Genomic DNA, 24,382 nt, shown 5'->3' on the forward strand with positions numbered 1-24,382 from the left:
AAACAATTATATTTAATTTATAAAAATAAATCTTATAAGTGTTTACAAATTTTACGCTTCGTAACTGCATTAAATTAAAAATAAATCAGAATAAGAGCTTCTTTGAAAAATATTAATAATTTTCATGTTACTTTATATAAATTAAAAATAGCTAGAAGATAAGTGTTTATGTGATCATGTATTATTAGTGCGGAAATAGGATGAAATTTAAGTAAAAAAATATCACATAATAAGAATAAGTTATACAAAAGCAAATTTTTAACAATACCAGTGGGTATTTTGCGAAAGGCTCTCTGGGCGATTTGTTTGCCCGAAACTTTGCCAGACGATAGACTTGATCGGTTGAAATATTTGAGAAGGACTTGCATGCAGCAGCGAACGGTACTGGCGAATAAGAAAATGAGAGAAATAAAACTCCATTATGTGACCGATAGGATACCATGGGATGCCTTTTAAAATAACCTCCGCCCCATGGACCGCGAGGAATTTCAATTCAGCCGAGGCCAATGTTGGCAGTTTCGCCACTTCGGCTCGCCCAACTTGGTCTTGATGCTGCGGGAGTTTTTGCCAAAAATACTTAAATACTTTGATCTTGCCACCCCACCTCAAAATCTCCTACCCCTCGATGCCATTCCGTCTCGAAGGGTCAATCTTCTTCCGTCGATTATTACTATAATGGGGAATCGTGTTACATCAAAAGCTTCAGCAGATCTTTGGGCGAAAAGGGCCAGCCGTGTTTGCTTTTGCAATTGCTATCTTTTAATAAAAATTTACGTTTAACCAGTTGAATTTTGGCGAAGGAAGGGGATTCATTAAAGAAACATATTTTATTCCGTTTTTACATACCTACATTTTATGTAACATATTTTTACATTTTATTCGTAATAATTTCGGATTCAAAAGCAAGTAATGAAACTCCAGATGTGCTTTCGCTCACCTGGATTTTAGAGTTTTGCGCAATCTAGGCACGGTACAAGACATAAAGCGAGATAGTAATGGTTGAGATCCATGTATCTTTCTCTCAGTATATGGGCATATGTGCCGCAATTGTATAAATGGAATACTCAAGAAATGCTTCAATTGCACTAAAATATCCTTGAATTGAAAGCAAAGCTTTTGTAAATCCATATGAAATATAAACCTACGTATATACAGATGTATAATAAAACATTTACAAGTATAGCTGCTTTTTGAATACCGATTTATCATGAACCGTCAATTCTCAATATAAAGTTGTAAACTTTATTTCTATACGTGAATCATTTCAAAGCCATATTACTATTGAATCAAGCATGATAAGTAAAAATATATTACGTGAGAGTCTGTTTTAACTAACAAAATAAAACTGCTTTAAATTAATAGTAGCATATTATTTTTTTTATATAGAAGACCTCAAATTAAAAAAATACTGACATTCCAAAGACAAATTTTGTGGACACTATTTTTTTCTTAAACATTTTTATTTTTAAAATTAAAAAAAGGTCATTTTTCTAGTAATGAATATTCATATATTCAAGAAAAAAATATAAGAATAGGATAAAAAAAGTGTAAAAAGTGCTTTTCAGAGGATTAGATTATAAGGAAAAAATAGGGCGTTTTATAATAATCCAATAATAATCATAGAGCTGAAAATATTTATTCAATATAGCAGCTGTATTATAAACTTAAGTACATATAATAATTCTATATCCAAGTATTGTAATTATAAACCAAGTATTATATTTTTATTGTAATGTCGTTTTACACAAAATTATTAAATTTTATTTTTTTGGGGTTATCGGATAATTAAAATCTACAAAGTGGATTTTAACTTGCTATATATCACTGATACGGTTTGACGTTGTTAAAAGCTTTCAATTAGTGGCGTTGCAGTTTCAAGTAAATATTTAAAATGCACTTTAAGCCTTTGAACATATCAAATTGACTTAAAAAAAATATTAAGTAAAGCGAAATACGAAATTTGTGTAAAATGTTTGTCTAAAACATATACATTATATAGTAAGATTCTAAATGGTTGTTAAAATTGAATTCGGAATAAGTTAAAATCCACAAGCGGATGTGGTCGGCGTTTGGTTCTGTGCATTTTCGCGAAAAGCTTTTACTATCAGCAAAGGTAATTTTCAGCTCCATATATTGAAATAAAAGCTCTCTTTAGTCTCAGAAAATAGCATTTTGCTCAGAAATTCAATGTCTTAAAGTTTTATAAAGACGTATTAACCTTTCAAGCATAAGCATTTATGAGTTTATATATTAGTATGGGTTTATATTTTATTTTAATATAATATAAAGAACTAAAATAAAAAAACGATATTTAGAGCTGCACAATGTTTATCAATAATTTTTATTTTAACAAATCAAATCTATTGCCAATATTTTAAATTAGTTTACTTTATCCTTAATATAAATATTATTGTATTATGTTTGTGATATGATCTAAATAAATTATTAATAAGCCAGTTATATATCCAAAATCAAGGCAAGTATTTTTTTATCAAAAGCGCGACTAACTTTATACGCGGAATATTTTATCGCGAATAAATGTTTGTATTTTCGTTTCGCATTTAGAGTAAATCAAGCCTGATATTTATCAGTCGTATTTCAAATAAAAATGTAACTTATTATTCTATATGTACGTATATGAGTATTTTTTTAACAACATATATAATTTAGGAATGCTGAAACGTTGCCGGCATAATATTATACATATACAAGAAGTTCCGAAAAATATAACCAAAATTATATTCATTCTTTATAACCTTATTTTTATATTAATCATTTATTTATATTAACTAAATTTTTTTAGAAAAAAAAAAATATTATTTAACCTGAAAACATATTCTGGCATAATACTTACTTTATTATTATTTTAAAGTAATTTTTCGATATTTAATCTTTAAAATACTAACTGAATATGCCTCTAAAAATAAACTTAAGTAATTAATTATATTTTTTTTTGGCTTATATAATTTTGATGTAACTTGCAATCAGGTTTTTATAAATCAAAGTTAGTATAGTAATATCAGAAAAATTCAATGTAGTGTTTAAAAATATCTGTCTTACCTAATGTAAAGATACTAAAGAGTGAGCAATCTAGTTTTGCGTTTTTCTTGTTATTATGAATAATCTACATTTTAGTTTATACAATTCGTATACAAAAGTTCTCAAGTCAAACTTTTTTGTATCTTATTTTGGCTTTTTATGACCCTTTGCTTAATTAAGAGTGTTTATATACATACTATATATATTGTTTTTTAGCAAAAACCGTGCAAAAGGTCAAAGCTCTTGACAGACTTATCTGATTAAAAATAAAGTTTATTTTTAGAATGCATAAATTAACTCTGCTACTTGCATAAAGTATAAACAAGAATTTGTGACGCAAAGTAATTTACACAATATAATGTATACATAAATATTTAATATTAAAAGCTTATATTGACAATAATGTAATATTAAATTTATATTAATAGTCTAATATCGATTTTTAAAATATAAGTTTTAACAGTTAGTCGAGCTTTGGTTATTGATACCTGATTATGTTTATTTTATATCTGTGTTAGTGCATATCTTAATTCCACATTCCAATATTTAAAAAAAATGGTTTCAAAATCTAATCTGAATTTCTTAAAAATAATTCAGCAACAAAGGCCCCTAAAACATTATATATCTGTAAATGCCAATTTTGGTTTTTAAAAAGGTTTTTGCCAACTTTTCCTCCACACGTCTAAAATATTCAATAATTGTACTTGTAGCATTATGTTATTCTAAATTTAATACCTTTTTGTAATAAAGGAAATAGTTTTAACTAGGTACTTAAGTTTGTAATATATATCATTTGTACTCAACATTTATTTTAATAAAGAAATTGTTAAGTTTTTTTTTTTTTTTTGGTTTTTAAAAAATTAAACGAAAAATAAAAAAATAAACAAGTTGCCTTTTCCCGATTATTTAATATTCGGAGATAAGAAACGGATGTAGTACGATAGCAATCGTCGTAGAAGACATTATTTATCCAAAGGTTAAGTAGTAAAACCTACATTGAAGCCCAGGCTCACTGTCACAGGCTTTACGAAGCCCCTAAACCTGGTCAAACAATAACAGCAAGCTTTTATACTAATCAATCGTTTGCACGAAGAACTAAAAAAAGGCCTGCACTTGTCAACATAAGTCAAATAGTTCTATGACACGACATGTGGCGAACTTGAGCCTCAATAAAAACAAGGAACTTGTCTGGAAGATTTTATTAAATCTAACTAGTTTTTCAGACCTCGCTCCTTCGGACTACCATTTTATTTCTATCAATGCGACACTTTAAAATGCAGACAATGTAAAAAGAAATATTTTAAGCCAAAGCTACTAATATTTTATCTTTATATAATTAAAATGGCTTTGAGAGGTAGAAAAAATACATTTTTAAAGAAAAATCATATTTTGCAACATATTATTTCAATTTTTTTATTAAAAAAACGAGTATTATTTTTAAATAAACTTTTGCTATAAATTTTGTATCTCTAAATTTTGTAAAAATTGCTGACTATTACTTAAACAATATGGTCTAATCAGAATACTATTATATTGTACATTACGAATTATATACACTCTGATTTAATTCGTTATATGTTATAAATGATGAATGAACCATAAAAGTAAATTTATTTTTATGGTTCGCTCTGTTCTTATTATACATATTTTTGGTATTTTTTAGTAATTCACGTCATACGCGACGCACGCGCCAAGAAATACATTATTTTCGCATATATAAAAAATGGCATGCCGTCTCATTACATATAAATGGCCGCTTCGAGGCGATGCTGGAAAAAATCCCGTTTGATGCGAGGAAAAATTCGATTCTGAAACGAATCTATTCCGCGCTCTGCTCTTTCTTGTTCCATGTTCCCTTTCGAGTTTCCTTACAATTCCCTTAAAAGCAACATATATTAAGGTAACGCGCCAAGTTAAGGCCGAAGCGCCGAATGCCTTTAATAAAAAACGCACTCGCTTGTACATTCACTAATTTATTTATGTTTTAATCAACTTAACGACTGAATGGTAGTATTGATTTGTAAATTGAATTTGAGTTTCAAAATACGGCCTTGCGAAGCATTTAAAGAAATGTATATGGCTTGATGCTAAATTAAAAAGTTTTTTATTGATATTGGTCGTTTTGGCGACAATAATTATGTAGGTTGCCATAGCATTATTTTGGACTATGCTAGCTTAAACAATAATAAGCTAAATTTTACCACTGACTCAGTGCTCCAAGAGCAGTATGTGCTTTCACGTTAGTGTCTTAGGCAAATGTTTATCATATATACTATTCAAGTTAATCAACTAACTTAAAACTTTGAGTTCTGAATAATGAACAGATGTCTTATGAATTTATTTTACAACTTTTATGATATCAGAATCATAACATTATTAAAACGCATTTCACACCTAATTATAATAATACACAGCGACTCAAAAATAGTGTAATTATAAAAATATGTTAATAATAAGAAGTAAAGCTTAATATAGAGACTTGAATAAGTATATTAATTCACATTTTTATTTTCCATGTACTGAAAAGTGCAGCTTTTAAACATTAAATAATACGTGAGGTATAATAATATATTTTTTTGTATGACATCTTCTATACTTATTGCAGTAATAAAAATTTTAATAAATATATTATAAACAACGGTTTAAATGTATTTCTATTAAAAATACTCAAAATTTGAGCTTGCGTATATTTAGTGTTAACAAAATTCAATTGAGTTTTTAACTTGGATATGGTCTAAAAATTAGTTAATTGATCTGAATATGAATGTAAAATAATTACTCCTAAATGTTGGCAAGGAGAAAAGTATTAATAAGTAAAAAATAATAACGCCTCAAGATGTCTTTATTTATTAAATAATAAGATGATGCTCATAAAGAAATTTTAATGCTAATTACAAGATTATTATTTCTAATAGTTGATTACACAAAACCTTTATTGGATTAAAATTAAAATTATAAAAATGGTAAACTTTAATTTAAAATATCTTCTTGATGTAAAGCACGTATTGTAAATGAGCATTGACCGTGAGAAAATGACTTGTCGCATATACGCGTTGAAAGCGCAAATAATAAAAATGCTAATAATTGTCGACAAGTGTGTTTGTAAGATACTGTTTCGAGAGATTTCAGTGCCTTTTTAACACACACAAAAATATATTGCACTGACAAGTACAGTGTTGCTAGATCTCTACCTGTTTAACCCTAGAAGTAATGAGTTAATTTTAACACATTTGTTTACTTTTTAGTATACACCTGGGAGTGAGATAATTTTTGTTGTTGCTCTATTTGACTCCTATTACATTATTTTTATTTATATTGCATTTATAGTAAATTAAAAAAAATTCTCAGCGTGTTATTGCTTTGATTTATTTTACCACTTATTTGTATTAGTGTGTATTAATAATTCATTTTACCACTTTTTAAATATATTTCGATAATCATATTTTTTATGTATTTTTTTTTTAATAATTCAGAGGCTCTCAATATTATTTTATAAAAGTAATGAAACATATTTTTTTATGTTAATTGATATTATTTCTATAAAAATCATTTATATTAAATCAAATCAAAAATATAAATATAATGTTTTTTATTTTTTATTTCTTTAGTTATATATATAATTATGTAACTATATGGGGTAGCTCAAAACAGTGTAGATTAAACGCCGTACATGTACGGCCATACCGCTCAAAAGGTTAAACTAACGTTCGCAATTCGATTTTATACGAAAAACAACGGAAATAAATAAATAAAATTTCACAATTAGTGCACCTCCTAAATTTTAACCAAGGGTTTATAAGTGCATACATAACGCACAACATTTACTTTTTTTTAGATATCCTTTATCAAAAAAAAATCACTTCCTGATGTTTCGTAAAATGATAATACAGAATATAACTGTTGATATCCTAATATTATTGACAAACATTGAACTGGATGATCTTTAAAGAAAAGCAACTTAAGGATGATTAGGGTTTGTGATAATAGATGCGAATAATCGAAGAACCAAAACGATTCGATCTACTTTTTTGATTTGGTGTTATAAAGCTTCGATGTGAACATATTTTTGGCTTTTATATTTATACTCAAATTATAGAGAAAATTACAGCTGTTGTTATTTTAGATTTTATATATGTACTAAAAAATATTGAAAATAAGAAATTTACATACGCCGACACGCACATTTTATGGGGTAACTCTGTAATAAGCCCCCACACTTATTTTCAAGCTACCGATTCCCACACAGAGCGGTTTAATTATTAATAAAGATTTAAGATTACCAAAGCATAGCTTATAGCGTTATTCTTCGAGAGCCCCCATAGATTTTTGCATTCTGCAGATTTTTCCGCAAAGCAGTTTCTTCTTATCGTATTATTAATTTATTTATTAGATTAGAAAAGCAAAAATAAGACCAATTAGGAAAGTTAAGAACATATTATACAATCTGTTGCGATTTAATTAATTCCGACATCTATTAAAAGCTTTCAAGAAAGCATTAAATGTCTGAAAAACATTTAAAAAATTTCTTGCAACATTAATTTTTGACAAAAATTTTCGAGAAAGTCAGAAATAAGGTTTTAAAAAAATCTAGATTTTAAAATTAGTCGTTGAAAACAGACTAGAATGAGCAGAATGTGTTAGTTTTACCACATTTAAAATTTCAATTGTAAATTATTAATAGTAGAAATACTACATCAAAAAGTAAATATACGGATGGTACTAAAGGTTAAGTCTCAACCGAGTCTTATTTAAAAATTCATACCGTTTCTATAGGCATTGTAGTACTATGCGAGGCGTGGGTAGGATCACAATTCCAGAGTCCGCCTATGCCTATGTACGTGAAATATGAATATGCCCAGGCAGCATAACGAATTCAAAATGGTGGAGAAGCACACCGCTATTTATTTATAACGAATTACGACGCGCGACTTACGAACGACGCCTTGTCAATTCGCTATGATGGATGAATCGAATTAAGCCCGTTTTACAGTCGGTGTTTACCCATGTACGTTAGGCATTAGGATCGGATTTCGTGTCGGGGGCGGAAAATGGATCCGCGGCAGTCAGAATAAGACAAGCGACATGCCTTGATGTCCGCTTACATATAATTTGGGATATTTGTGGATTATTAGGCCTTTTACGTATGTTATACTAAATACATATTGTTGTTGTCTCACTATAGTGAGCTACCATAGCTCGTAAGAGAATGCGTAACTGGAGGCTTTTTTCTGTTTGATTTTGATTAGTAATAAATTTCTCTAAACCAGCATTGTTTTGTATTGTAAAACATATAATGAAAATTATTTAAAACGGTAACGTTTTAATTCAGAGGATATAACCTAAAATACGTTTTTGTATGTTAATCAACGTAACAAGATTTAGTGTCGAATGCCAACATTTAAAGTCGAACCAAATTAGTTTTTCTCTGATAAATTGCTTCATATGATCCAAGAAGTTCGGCTAATTCTTAAAAAAAAACATTTATCTTATCTATCGATGGTTTTAAGCTTTACATTTAATCATTGAGATTGATAGTACAGTTACTGTTAAAGTGTAAAAACCTAATGATTGAAACGCTTATACATACAAGATAGTTTTCCAGCACACCCTTTTATATACAACTTATAAAATATTCTAAAAAAAGAGAGATATTGCAAAATATACATAGAAAAATTATATTATTTTTTTTAACAAGTTACTTTTGTGATTAGTTTAATATATTTGCAATCATTTGTAAGGATATTTTTCAAAGTAATTTTTTTTTATGTTAAAATTTTAAACTCAGATTTATTTTCAGCATCGACATTTTTTATAAATATAATATTTATTTTTTAAAGTGCTTTGTCATGTTATTGTGATTTATTTTCTTAGTTTATGTTTTACAAACAAATACTTTTGAAATTATCAAATATCATGGATATTAGATATCGTATTTTCATTGTTAACCGCTACTACTTCATCTTAAAGTAATGATAATCCATAATCCATGTATTGTGTTAATTTTTAACTTTCTTTTCTACATATTTTTAACCAAAACTTTAAACAAGTGGTATCATATATCATATAAGTAGACTATTGACCTTAAACACCTGAGTTCGAATCTTATATGGACTTTAGTGTTTGTAAATTTTTATCGTGTCTGGTAGATTGAAATTAGTAATTATTATAAAATAATGCAGATTATAATTATATTAATTAATAATTCAGTATTAGTATAATTAAAATCACAGATAAGGTTTAGCGAAATTTTCCTAGTCTCGCGGATAAATATTGTAATGATTAATTAAAAACAAAAAGTACATATTACGTATTAGAAAAATTCTAATATGCATCAAAAATTAAAAATAAATATTTTATCACAAATATTTATAAAAAAATATCATATACCATTTTACTTTGAGTTACTTCAATACAATTAAAAAATATTTTTTTAAATATATAATTTATTATTTATTTAAATTTGATATGAAACAATATTTATAAAATAAAAAGTCAATATAATTTTAAAATAAATAGAATATCGATATTATCAAAAACCGTTGTAAAATGATGGTAAAAATGCTTTAAAGAAAAGACAAGAATCATAAAAAATATTTTAAATAATAAAAACAAATCGAGTAGAATATAAAGTTGCAAATGAAAATGTAAAAGTTAACCATGTAGAAATATGTCAGTCAAAGCATTAAGAATTGCTCAAAAAAATGGTATAAAAAGTCGATAGATGAAGTAAAAAATCACTCAAATAAGGTATGAAAAACAATAATATATACGGAGTTTGTTGAAATTATATATAAAGATATGTTAGCAGAAAAAAAAATACATACTAAATTAAGAGTATAAAAAAGCTTATACATTCAATACTTCAGTTTAAATATATGGTGAAATATAATAATGAAACATTTAATGTAAAATTTGAAGAATTTAAATCAGTTTTTTTAGAGAAAAGTCACAAAATAATTTGTGAATTTAGAAAAGGAACCAATACTGATTAATTATATAACCCAATAAGATGTAAAAAACAATAATCCGAGATGGTTGAAAATATATATAAAGATCCTTATATAATAGCAGAAAAAATAAAAACAATGTGAATTTAATACTTCAGTTTAATAATCAGTACAATACAATAATAATACATGGAATGCAAAATTAGCTGAATTTAAATCAGTATCTTTAGAATAAATTTACAATATCATTTGTAAATTAAAAAAAGGAACCAGTACTGATAAATTGGATGTAAATGTAGTAAATGTTAGGAACTAAAATACATTATTTAGTAATTAAAGCACTGTCCAAAGAAAACATACCTGATTTTTTAAAGATTTCTACTGGTATATCTATACCGCAAATAAAAAATAGTGAATAGGTCAAGAAAATTAGACTAATTAACATGTTGCCTTGTATGCAAAAGGCGATAAAAGTAGTAGGAATTAAACACTAAAAGATTTCATTATTTCTCAAAACATTCTGTGTAAACAACAGACATGATTCAGAGAAAACAAAACTGAGACTGCATTACAAGTAATAAATGATTTTTTGTTGTCTTAGAAAATCATTAGAGCAGTTTTCTTAGATTTCAAGAGAGTTTTCAAAACATTAGACAAAAAAAATATATTACAGAAATTAGAGAATATAGGCACATGTGAAATAATTTTAAGATGGCTTATAAATTATTTAAAATGGGTAAAGCAAAATTTTCAAATAAATTATGTTTATTCCAAAGAGAAAATAATATCTTACGGTGTACCACAAGGGTCCAAATAATGCCCATTACTGTTTGTTTGAGAGCTTTATAATTATGTTAAAACTATTGATATTAATAGTAATTATTCGTTATAATATTGCTTATTCTTAATGATAATTCCAAGAAAATCATGTTTTTCCTAGTATTCCTTGTATATCTCAAAACTATTTAACTAAAAATTGAATTACTAAGTTTTATCGTAGTCCCAGAAAAAACGATCTAAAGTACTGCAATACTAATTAAATAATAACATAATTTTGCGATCACTACATCATTAGTCAGTTATTAGTGCGTCGACTTCTCCGTGAATAATCCGATGAAAACTTTGATCAAACAAGGCTTACACAGTTTGACATCGTTACTCACGCGCCTTTTGCTTGATTCAATTCTCCCTGCTCTGCTTGCACAGCAGCGGCGCCGTTTGTTAATTAATTAAAATTAACAAAAATTTCTAGCGTTGCTTTGTGCACGGTTAATTAATTTCGAGAGAAACCTGAAGTAGTGCTCCAGTGTCGCTTTCTGTCTATTCCAGGAAACGCCATACAACACACTACCCCCTTTTTCGGGGGGTATGATATTAAATTGAATTAATTTGAAATGTGCGGGGTGTATGGTCACCCTGCCGTTAAGATGATACAAGACCTTATGAGATGGTGTGAGGTCTGTAAATACAATTTCTTAGAAGTGTGTCGCGACATTTGTATATTTTACATGAGGTTATATATGTAAGTATATTGTGTGTAGGAAATTCGCAATTTAAATTGTTTTCCGGGAAATGCTTGAAGCGACGCTTCTTGAGCGTATGTTTTATGTGAATAAAAAATACAGTTTTTCATTTACCAGAAAAAATAGTAATATTTCTCTCGCTCCATTTTCATCCATCTCAGACTTTTTTGAAAGAAACTCAATACTCTGATTAACTTAAATACATGTATGTATATATAAGAATATTTTCATACATTTTATACTACAGTATATACTCCACAATTAGTTCTTTATAAGAGCACTTTCAAAGCAAAAGTGGCTGAGCTTTTACGCCCTACGGGCAATTTGCTACTGAAAATAAGGAGTGATTCCGGTCTAAAAGTAGCAAAACTTTAAAGTTATATAAATAGTTTTATTATATAAAATTAATAATATAAAAATTATTATATTTTTAATGTCAAAATACCTGGTTTTTTCAAGTAGCTCGACTACAACCCAATCAAACATAATTCAACTATGTTTTTAAACGCAAAATAGCTCAACAAAACCTCGCTGGATTTGTTCTTATCCAAGTTTACCCAACTTATCTGATGCCAGTATTATATATTATTATTATTCATAGTGTATTTAATGAATGAAATATTATATATGTGCCTTTAAAATATATTATAGCATAGTTGGCCTAGAAATGGCAGCCAGATTGACATGTGCAAATGTCATTCTGGCTGTAGAAAATACGTGTCAGTCTGACAGATAAACAGACACATACATTTTTAGTTTTATAGTATAGATATAAATAATATATATTTATGGCAAAAGAATATAACAAATAATAATTACCATAATATATGTGATTTTAACTAATTAATTAATAGAGATTAAAATGAGTTTAATAACGCTAAAGATACACATATATCGGTAATGATTATTAATACATTCCATATGAACCAAATTTTACAAGAGCAATAACCATATTTTAATCAAATAATTTATATTTCATATATTGTTTGATATTACCAACAGCTTTCTTGGTAAATATTTTAAGAACGCAAAAAGAAGCAGTTTGATGTTTAAAAGGATGTTTTTAATAATACAAAATTTTTAATTTATTTTTTTAGTTTACTGCTATATTTACTAAAGTGCCTGCAAACTATTAAGTCTATAAATATATAATACAGATGTTTAAAAACAGTTTTATTTTATAAAAATATTATATTTGTATATATAACCATATTTTGACTTGTTTTATTAAAAGTCTATTGCTAAGAGTCGCAACATGAGAGTCTCTGCTTTTGAGATCTGTCTTAAAACTGTAAATTTATTATTTAAGAAAAAATGTAAATATGGTATGTGGTGTACATAATTTATTTAGACTTTCGATGCTATTCAAATATATTATATAGTCAAATAAAAAAAGCTATAAACAAGAACGCTTACATTATTTTTATATCAAAATATACGGTATTAAAGAAAACATTTTAATTAAAAAATGATTTTAATGTTTTTATTGTTTTTATTTTCTGATCGATCAATATTTAAAAAAAATGTGATCAGTATTTTTTATAATTTTTGTTAAGGGTAGATGCTCTGTTTATAAATACACAATGTCAATATTACGTATTTATCAACTTATTTTAATTTGTATCCTAATAAATTTATATGAGCTATAAACTACTAATACAATATTTTATAGCAGCAAAACAGTACACAAAAATCGATGTTATATTTTGTATAATAATTTTAACGATTATTACGAATAAAACGTTTTACTTAAAACTTAAGTCAAAGTAAATCAAACGATTTCAAAAGAAACGTTGGTGTATTGTCATTAAATATACACCGCAGTAACTTTTTACGGCTTATTTATTATATAAGGCTCGAAGATAATCCCCAGAATTTCTTAGTAGCAACGTAAATAATGAAACGAATGGAAAGAGTATAATAAGGAACTAAATAACGAGGGTTTAATTGTCATTAGACGCTGTCGGCTCAATTTCCTTGAGATTGTGTATACTTTTATATATGTATATATTATAATATTTCAGAGTTTGTAATAGGTATATGTATATTATATACAATACACAATATTTGCTTTATATAGTCTATATTATTTTGGAGATAAATTATCGTTAGCTTTCAAAAAAAGGAAAGAAAATGGGACTAAGGAGAAATGCGTAAATTAATATAATTAATGTTTTTTGGGTGACCTGTGCCATAAATCATATTATATATTATAATGTACAATATATTTAAAGATCATTGAAATATACTGTTTTTTGGGGGAAAAAATCATTTTATTAAATTAACAACACTGGAATCGTATGTTTATTTTTCTTATGATAAAGTAATATTAAAAAAATACCTTTAATAAAAGGGGTACCGGACGACAATGTCAATATTTGTCATAGTCCTTTTTGATCGTTTGTTGTGCTTCGGCTATCGAGTTGATAACACGTATTTTATATTGTACACTAATCTTTGATTTTATTATCTACAAGTACAGATAAAATAAATTGTCAGAAGACTGTATACAAAAACATTATGTTTAATTTTTTTCTTGGCAAAAAAATTATTTTTAAAAATGCACACAAAAAAACTTGTTTTTTTTTGAAAAAAAAGTCTAGGAAAAATTTTATTTGACAAAAAATAGTCTTTCATTGATCGCTTCCAGATGCTTTCCAAATTTTTATACCAACGAGCAGGGCACCATTAGAATATTTATACCAATAAAATATATTCCTATATTACTTGACAAGTTCTGCCAGTAATGAATATTTTAATAAACCTTATAAAAAAGGAGTGCGTACAAAATTGAACATATACGTTTCTTCAGAAAATAATATTTTTTTTCTAAGAACAAATTTATGTAATACAGATGTGATTTTTATATATATTTTTATTTTTAATTTTGCACATTTAATACTCATTTTCGAAGGACTTAACTCTCGTGAAATTATTTACATCTACTGATGATAAAAGTTACATAAATTAATGCAGTAATAAATATGTTTAAGTAAATATTGTATAATAAAACATACATAAATACTGCATAAATACTTACATATTTAATGCAAATGAATCATCTACTATTAAGTGTTTATGAATATGGTCGCACAATAACGGCTGAGGTCTTTTGTGATCTGCTGGAGCATTACAAATGTTACAATAATAACAAAGAGGATTTCTGTAGACCAGGGGCTCCAATTTTACCGTATATAAAATTTTATACGAAAATAATATTAATAATAAGAGTTATTGATTTATTTATGTATAAAATAATGAAATAAAAAATACATATAAAAACAAATATTTAATGTGATGGATGTGCTTGTTTTGTAGATCTTTTTATTATTTAATATATATTTAGAGAAAACTTAGAAGCAGCAATAGTAAAAAATCAGTTAGTTTTGGACAGGTTTATGATATTATATATTTTAATCTGAAAAAAATTGTTCGTAGATGTAAGTTGTTCCAAGAATAAAAATCATTTCAGCAAAACTTCAATCATTGTTTTTCCAAAGATAGCTACTGTCATAGCCATTCAAGACAGTAGCGAACTTAATCCTTTAGATATTATTCTAAAAAATCTCACTATGAAAAACGCATAAGGTCATGCATTTGAAGCTTTTTAATCTCTAAAATATTTTTTTCAAATGTTTAAGTGCATTTTGTAGATTTACATTTTGATTTTTATTTTTAATATTATCTAATATATTTTCCATTGACTAAAAAAGCTTTATTGGCGTAATTTTTTTCACAAACTTTTTTATTACTGCACTATGTTCAATTTAATTTATTTTTAAACTACACCAAGTGATTTAAAACAGATCCATACAATGCAATAAACGTTTTATTTATACATCAGTTTCTAAACTTTTTTAATGAACCAGGTATGTACTGCCCTTACACCATTTGTCGCTTACACCTAATGGCACTTAGGTGCAGTGGCGCATAAACCAAATAGACTTATTTACAGAGACCGTATCTATATAACTACATATATTGTATGAATAGTAATTGGCACAAATCTAATAGATATGCGTCGGCCTTAGTTAAATATACCGAATAGACCCTATATAGTTTCCACCCTTTATTTGTGTAAATATATGATATGCTTTCAGTTATATTATTTTATATATTATCACAATTAGGGCCAGTATTTTTTATTCATTGGGTAGTTTTGAATATAGTGAAAGGTCACTTTGCTTTCCAGCGTTTTTAATTAATCTTATTTTTCAACAAAAAAGAAAACGTCGACAGGGCCGAACCGGGCAAACGGGGCGTGTAATAAAATAACACAGGACCAAATAAAACGGGCTAATGGGCATTTAGGCGGGGTCGATTTGAGCTCAACGTGCCAAACGAATGAAAACGCCGGCCATATTTCATACGCCCGTACGTTCTGCATATACGCCCGCCGGTGTTCGTAATTAAAGGTAAAAAATTGTTTTTGCGAGCCAACGCCAATTATACACACCCCGCAAAAACGGACGCCCGCGTGAAACTGACCGCCCATGGTACATCTGGAAAAACTCTATTGTTGTACATAATAAATTATATGTTAATAGATACATTGTGCTGCAACACGCTACAACATTTACTAGGTTATTATAAAAATATAATATTTACTACAGTTTTAAAAGTTGACTTGTTGCTACCATCTTAACGCGAATCTGGCTTAAGCCCGCTTTTTCTTGAATATTTCAATCATCAACAAAGCTAGTAGATAAAAAAATTCTCGATAGGATAATTGTATGTTGCTTCAAATAATCTAAATTTAAACGCAGACATTTCATATTAAGAAAAAAATGATATTAAAGGTTTAAATTTAATTTTAATATCTTATTTAAATCTCAGGATTCATCACAATTAAAACTTACTTTTCCATATTTCGGCTTTGATGATCCATTCATGGTCACAAATTTTCTGTAACTGCCGTTCTGTATATTTTTTTGCTCGTATAATTGTCACCAACCTAATTGCCACACAATTACACAATAACATTAACACGGACACAAATGACGCGTCCCCAGCAAATGGACAATTAATGAATATCATTAATACTGACCCACCGCAAGAACGTATATATATGACAAGGTCAAGGACGAGAGCGGCATTATTATACAATATTAAAAACTTTATTTATTCAAAAGTTTTTGGGACCCCTGGCTTAGTTTACGTACGTCAAAGAGTCGTAGAAGAATATGTAGCTGATTTCGTAGCACCCAAAGTCAAATATAATGGCGGAAGCGTTATGTTATGGAGTTGCATGCCAGCAGCTGGGGTAGAAAACCTGTACTTTTGCGAGAGTAATGTGAATAGTGACATTTATATTTCAATCTAGGAATCAACTTTTATGGATTCTTACAGAAAAATATTTCAAAATACAGACCACGCTACTATCCAATTCCAGCAAGGCAACGCTCCGTGCCATACTTCGCGAAATGCAGGTCTTAGTTTGCGTCAAAGAGTTTGACGCAACTAAGTAGAATGGCCTGCACAGTAACCAGAAATTTAAAGGAAAAGATTGCTTGACACAATTTCAAACCCAAAATTAAGCTGCGAGAAAAATTGCAGATGGAATTGATAAAATTGTCTTCGTCTATCTGCAAGTCATTATTTGACAATATGTCAAAAAGGGTTGCAGTTGTAATTAATTACAAATAAAAATGGGCCTACTAAATATTAAAAATAAGCACTTTAAAAAAATTTTTTTATTTATATTTTCACGTTTATTGGGGTGCTCCATTATTATGCCGAAGCCTGTATACATATATAATAAGATTGTTTAATTGCGAATATTACGACAAATATACATATTTATTTAAGGCTACAGTAGATGTGTTGTTTAAACATATATGTTTGCACGAAGCCTTCAACTGCTCGATCAATAACATCGCACAAATCGTACCTGTGTATAAATATTTCATAGAAGACATTATTTTTGCTACACAAATGAGATGTCATATAAGTAAATTTTATAAGAAAACAATTTAACATAAAATATGATTTAATACTATACATTTATAATGATAATGTAATATTCATATATTTATAATTATAGTTTATTATAGACACTTATTCTAATTGTAGCTTTATACTTTTATAAATAAATATTCAATTCCATAAAAAGGTGCCTCAAAATAATTGAGGCGATATCGAATTTTAAGGTGAAATACAAAATTTTTATTTGTTTATAAAGTTGTAAAGATATTGCCTTTCTTGGAATTTTTTAATAAATTTTAATTTTTAAATAAATTAGAATATTATTGTTGAATGTAAGAACTTTTTCGATTAAAAGTGAATTCGCTAAACATTTCATTTTTTTTCAATAAGTGTCGTATAACTCGTCCTCGACGTTGTCAGCCACTCATGCCAAAGTATAAAACGTCCATTTAGAGATTAAGAATGAAGACCGAAAGTACATTAAATTATATAAAGTCCCCCCGTTTTTCACAAAAAGGTTGTCACTCGCAATTTTAATTTTAAATCAACCACCCTCCTGTCGCGACTCCCGTTCTTCCCCTTCGTGAGGCTTTTCATTTCGGTGATAGTCTTCAAATTGGGGACAATGAATATATTTAAATAGGAAAATATTTTGCGAGGCGTTACGTGTTTAGAACCCTTAAATGTTTACAGGCTCAAAACGTTCAATTGGGTACTGTGTAGACTTAAGGCAAATTAAAAATAAACGGATCGATTGATTTCGCACGATTGGGAATATTTATTTAAATTAGTATCTATATATTTTACTTCATTTTTAATTATTGATATACTATAACTAAGTTGCAACAATATACATTATGTATAGCTTTTGTCGTTTTTTTGTTATTATAGAGTATTTAATAAAGTTTTAGCTGCGTCATTTTTCTTCGAATATTTCTTTCAACTAACGCCTTCTATAAGTTTTTCACAATTATTTTTTGATCAAGACTCCAGCACACATACAAATATACTGACTATTTATATATCTATGTGATATGATATTATAAAACTTATTATATAGCTTTAACTTTTTGTATTATTATTATCCATAAAGCTCAATCTTTAAATTGCAGTATATTAATAAAGTTTTCGACATGGGGTATAGAGTTTTTAATGCAAATGCATACTGATACACTATATTATATTCCTAGCGTGTAAAGTGCACTATCCGTGCATATAAAATCCACTTTTATCTATCAGGCAAGTCTGTTTTTATTGGCTGTTACTACTGCGTAAGTTACTTTATCGTAAACTATTATTTAATGCACCTAGTACTGGCGTATCTAATTTTAAATTAAGAGCTTTATTATTACGTTTATTCTGTGCGAGCTAATGTGTTAAAAAGATGGTTAATTAAGGCTGCATGCCAGCTAAAAATAACTTAAGTGAGTAATTCAAATTCCAATAAATTTTTAAACCAAAAAAATTAGAGGCAAAATTGTAGCAGCATAGTCGCAGCAAAGTGATCCTTACGTAGGATTTGGATCCACCACTTGGGCTCAAATTTTACGTGATTGGCTCAGCTGCTGTCACTTTTGGACCGGTTGGACCCCCAGAGGCACAACAGATAACTAGCACCCCAGAGCCCGCCTCGCAAATAGGGACAGCGCCCCTGAGAAAAGCGTTGCCCAAAAGTGCTTATAGAGATTATAACTACACAGAAGAGTTCCACTCTTGGGTGCTTGAACCTTTCCAAACCTCTACAACACAGCAAAAACTAAAGTTTTTAAAGCTGCGCTATGAAAAATTGATCCCTACAAAAACTCTTTTATTAGAGAGGACCAAATAATACGCACACCAGATAATTAACGCAACTATTTACAACGCCCCTTATCTATCTTGTCGCCAGAGGGCCTGCTACTCTTCAAATACTGTGACTCCTAGAGGCTGCACCATTAAATCAACTCATATGATCATGCGATTTATGCTGTTGATATAATTCAACAATCACAACTTACTTAATATCTAATTAAAGTATTAAAAGCAATAACAAAACACGTCACTGTGGACAGTGTTTACAGAGCCCAATACCTAAAGGAGCAAACCCTTTAAAAAGTGCTGACGTTAGATGTATTCTGATGTCACCGTCTTCAGATGCACAAGACGGTGCAGACTCTTGGTTATGTGAAGGCAGCTCGAAAGGCCTCCGTTAAAAATCATTTACAAAAGATTCCCTAAATTAATATTGCCTGGGCGATCGGTTCTTTGCAGTATAGTCTTAAATGGGGACGGCCGGCCAAGGACAAAAGCTTGGCAAACGTTGAACAAAAAAGTGTGCTGATCTTCTGTTATGATTTTAATACCAAGGATCAATTGTGCGGCGTAGATTAACTTAATGTTTACCTTTTGATACATCTCAGGAATAGCAAAAGATATTTTTTGGAAACTCACAAAAAAAAGTCAACAAATTATGTTTTATTAGCGGGTGATTTTTTGACGTTGTTTTGTTTGAATAATGTTTGCCCAATATTATTTTATATTATGTATCTGTAAAACGTAATATCAAAATTAATTTGATATTTAAAGCTTAAATTGTAACGCATACGATAAAACCTACAAATTAAATGTAACTTAAAATTACTTCGATATTTTATAAGTTAATCTAATATATCTACATGTTTCTAATTATCTAAGCTATATCATAACTTAATCTCATTAAAATATTTTTTTCTGTTGCTCTCTGAAAAAAAAATGGAATGAGTTTTTGGTATTCTTCAAAGGCAACTTAGTGAGATTAGAATATTTGACAAATGATCTGACAAAATATCTTAAAACTATACAAATAAATTTAATTTTTATATTTATCAGCATTACGAGTCATTATAATATTCCTATTGTATCTTTACGAAATATTTTTGAAGTCAAATTGTTATTATGTTATCGTTACAGAAAAAAGTGACATGAAAAAATCTATTAGGATTTTTAATATATTTTACAAAATAAAATATTTGTTTTTATATAAATATAAATCTAACAATTATTTTTGCAACTTTTTAGCATGAATATTAACATTAAGCCTGTGTTTAAAACTACATTATGTTTTTATATAATGAAAATTAAAACTATAAAATTGTTATTATTAAGTATAAACAATATAAAGTATCTCAAATATGTACTTGCTCACCTTTCGGAAGTTTCTATGATGCCGTATAGGGCTTTATTATATTATAAAAATATTAAAATTCAATAAAGTCAACATTTGCATAATAAACAAAAATAAATTAGGTAGTCACGTCCAACTAATATGTTAAAACATAATTTTAACGATCTAATTAAATCCTCATTTTCCATAGAAAACCAAACTTATCCTCTTATAACGCTACACAATGACCTTTATGAAGATGTGTGTTAAAAATGTTTGATTTAAACTTTATCTCCATTAAATCTAACTTAATAAAGTTTTATAGTTCATCTATAAAATGTCAAAAAAGTTTAAGCTAGTCCAATTATTATTTATTAAAAATTTAAACTTGTCTATAAATATTAGATTATCAGATTCAGCGTCGTCAATAAAAACGTCCACGCAAATGTTCACGGTATCCCACGTCGAAAAGCGCGTAGGGCGAAAACGAGAGTAATGATATACACATGAGCTTTCGCGCATAAAGCTCTTTCGTAAAAGTGTCGACGCGTAAAACTGGCGAATTTCACAACCGTCAACCGCTTTCTTCGCGTCGATAATACAAACCCAGCACCTCTAAAATTTTGGTTTTATCAAAAATATGCGGCTTTACATATCTACGTATCTCTTTTTCTTGTTAAGATTCAAATATATTCTTTTACACTCAGATTACATACATCTTAAATAAATTATACCAAGCACAAGTTTTGCAAACTTTTCTAGAATATATAAATATGAATTTTGAATAATAAGTGTATTGAGCTGATACAAATTATTTTTTATGTCAACATAGGTAGAAGAAGTACCAAGTTAAAAATCACAAATTGCGATTTCCACAAAACTGTGTGATTCAAAAAAGTACAGGTGCCAGACAGAGGGGCGGGGGTACATTAAGAGAAACGAATGGCGACGGAGGATTACCGCGATTGCTTTTATCGCAAGCCATTCGCCATCTTATCTAAACGGTTGTGTAACAAACAAAACCGGAGAGAAACGGCCTAGTTTTTTTTATTAGCTTCCGTTTGATGAGCCGTTTAACAGCCCGCTTTACGACCTGTCGCCGTTAACCTTTGAATGCAGGAAGCGAAACCTAGACAAACATACGCACGAGCGAAGTTCAAACACACACTATGTTTTATATGTTAATTTAAAAATAACTTTCCCTCTTTGTAACAAGTTTCAATTGCTTATTCGTCACAATTTTTTGTTGTTTAAGAACATGCTTAGCTATAAATATTATATATATATACTATTATAGAACTTGTGCTTCACTGCCTTTTCCATCACATTTTTTTCTAATATTAATATTAAAAAATAAAATTAACAATAAAAAAAAAAAAAAGGACTCTGTGCTGTTGACGCGAGCGGTCGCATTCGCGCTTCGCTCCGTTATCGTACGAAGGACACCCCCGCTACCGTTCTGCAACGATAGACACGCCCACTGCAATTAGCTACAAAGACAGCGCCATGAAGAAGGCGCAGACGCGCAAGCGTTCTCTTGGAACGTTGAAGGCGTACCTAAACGCCTCACAATCAACTTCAGGCCTGCCAGACCACGAGTGGCAGGTACCCAAAAAGACATCGAAAGTTTCCCAGGATGCTAAGATGCCTCCGACCACGAGCCAAAACAGGTATGAAAAGCTTCCCGAAGTGATCGAAAGGAAGCAGCAGAGGATACCGCCTGTGATCGTAGAGATCACGGGAACACACCTCCAGACGATCGACTTAATTAAGTCGATCACAAAAACATCGAACTTCTCGTTGCGATACACGGGAAGTGGCAATGTGTCAGTACTTTGCGCGTCGTTTGAAGCACGCGCGTTGTTAATGGATGGACTGAAGGGCCAACGCGCCTTTCACACATTCACCGCCGACGACGATAAAACAGTGAAATCCGTGCTGAGAGGGCTCCCAGAGGTCCCCACCGAAGACATTGCCGCAGATCTCGAACGTCAAGGACTTAGCGTCGTCAAGGTGACGGCAATGAAGACCAAGACCGAGAAACAAGGAGACTCCAGGCTCTACCTTGTCCAGTTTCCGGCTAATACAACAACGAGCACTATAAGAAGCATCCGGTACGTTTGCTTCACCAAGGCCACGCTTGAAAAGTACAAGCGTAATAAGTTGCATTTAACGCAATGTTTCAGGTGTCAACAATTCGGCCACGCTGCAAGAAATTGTCAACGAGCTCCCAGGTGCGTCAAATGCCCCGGAAACCACGCCACGAACGAGTGCTCTAAGAAGGACCGAGAAGCACCCGCCATCTGCACTGGTTGTGGAGGAGACCATCCGGCCAATTTTAAGGAGTGCCCTCGTAGGTTAGAATACCTACAGAAAACTCAGAAGAGACAACAGAGACCGACTCCCACTGTTCACTCGTCGCAGCCGAACAACATATTCAACCTCGAGCAAGCGCAATTTCCTGCACTGAAACCAACGAAACCAGCGTTGGTAAAAACCTCAACCACCCCAGCAGTGATCTCATCAGCCACTTCATGGAACGCCCAGGTTGGCGCCGCACCAGCACCAATAAACAAGGCGCCACAACGTCCCCAAACCAGGCAGCCTGAGGAGCCCCTCTCAGACACAATGCCAACTTCAGAGCTACGCAGGATGTTGCTCGTCCTTCAAGAAATCAGGACCAAGGCTGGAAAGTGTGCCAGCAAAATGGAGATCGCCTTGATGATGGTCGAATATCTCGATGTGCTCTTCTAAGGTGGGGCTCAACGTTTTGACGTGGAATTCACGCGGATTCCGAAATAAAACTGGAGAACTGGAACTGCTGATCAGTGAGTACAAAATTGATATTGTCGTAATCACCGAATCTTACCTCAAACCACACGTCAACGTTTTTATACCGAACTTTGTCTGCCTCCGGAGGGACCGTCTCTCAAGGCCAGGCGGAGGGGTCGCGATATTTGTAAAAAAATCAATTAAACACGCGCGCATTACAACAAACACGACTAATCTTGAAACTGTCGCGATACAAATTAAACACGATAATAAATTAATAATAATTGTCGCGGGGTATAATTCTCCCGGTGACAGGTTGCTTCGAGGTGACCTTGATGATGTGTTTCGTCTTGGAGAATCCGTGATATTAACTGGAGACTTTAACGCGAGACACATGCATTGGGATTGCCCCGGTGCGAATCGATCCGGTAAATTAATATTTGATTATTTACACGATACGGACACTACTGTAAATTTTCCGAAATCCCCAACGCATTATCCTACCAACCACACGACTCCGTCAATTCTGGACATAACGTTGGTCAAGGGTAATTCCCGGATTTCAAACATGCACTGCATCCAGGCTCTGTCCTCGGACCACCTTCCAGTATTCTTTACGTTGGACGGTGAGGTCAAGATGGTGTCTGAGGTCGTTTTCAATTATGCAAAGGCTGATTGGAAGCGATTCAGAAGCATAGTAGAGTCTCGGGTATTGATTAAACGACAGAATTATACCTCAAATGACACTAAAACTATTGACGATGATATTCATTACTTAACATCCGTGATCGAGCAGGCCAAAATATCATCAATTCCGTCGCGTAAAAATATTTGGAATAACATAGAACTCACCCCAGAAATAATTAAACGTATTAAAATTAAAAATAATATGAGAAAGCAATGGCACAAAAATAAATCGCCCCAACTTAAAACTCTAATTAACAAACTAACTGATGAAATTCGCGTTCAAATTCAAAACATCAAAAACGCTTCGTGGTCGCGTAAACTAAAAGCTTTGAAACCGGGAGATAATTCCTTATGGAGAATGACGAAAT

The 24,382-nt window shown here is 30.0% G+C and overlaps 2 protein-coding genes across 3 annotated transcripts in view; both read left to right on the plus strand.

Moving 5' to 3' along the window:
* LOC148233277 (neuroligin-4, X-linked-like) overlaps positions 1 to 24,382 on the plus strand; it is a 388,707-nt gene that overhangs the window by 237,222 nt on the left and 127,103 nt on the right. The window lies entirely within an intron of this gene.
* LOC148233278 (uncharacterized) lies at positions 21,955 to 23,950 on the plus strand. The gene is made up of 2 exons (XM_088190276.1): positions 21,955 to 22,669; positions 22,742 to 23,950. The coding sequence occupies exons 1-2, from the start codon at positions 22,062 to 22,064 to the stop codon at positions 23,307 to 23,309; spliced, it is 1,176 nt and encodes a 391-aa protein (XP_088046402.1). The 5' UTR covers positions 21,955 to 22,061; the 3' UTR covers positions 23,310 to 23,950.

Source organism: Plectrocnemia conspersa, unplaced genomic scaffold (genome assembly GCF_051122295.1).
Source record: "Plectrocnemia conspersa isolate PC_06_02 unplaced genomic scaffold, ASM5112229v1 ptg000008l, whole genome shotgun sequence".
Taxonomy (NCBI): Eukaryota; Metazoa; Arthropoda; class Insecta; order Trichoptera; family Polycentropodidae; genus Plectrocnemia; species Plectrocnemia conspersa.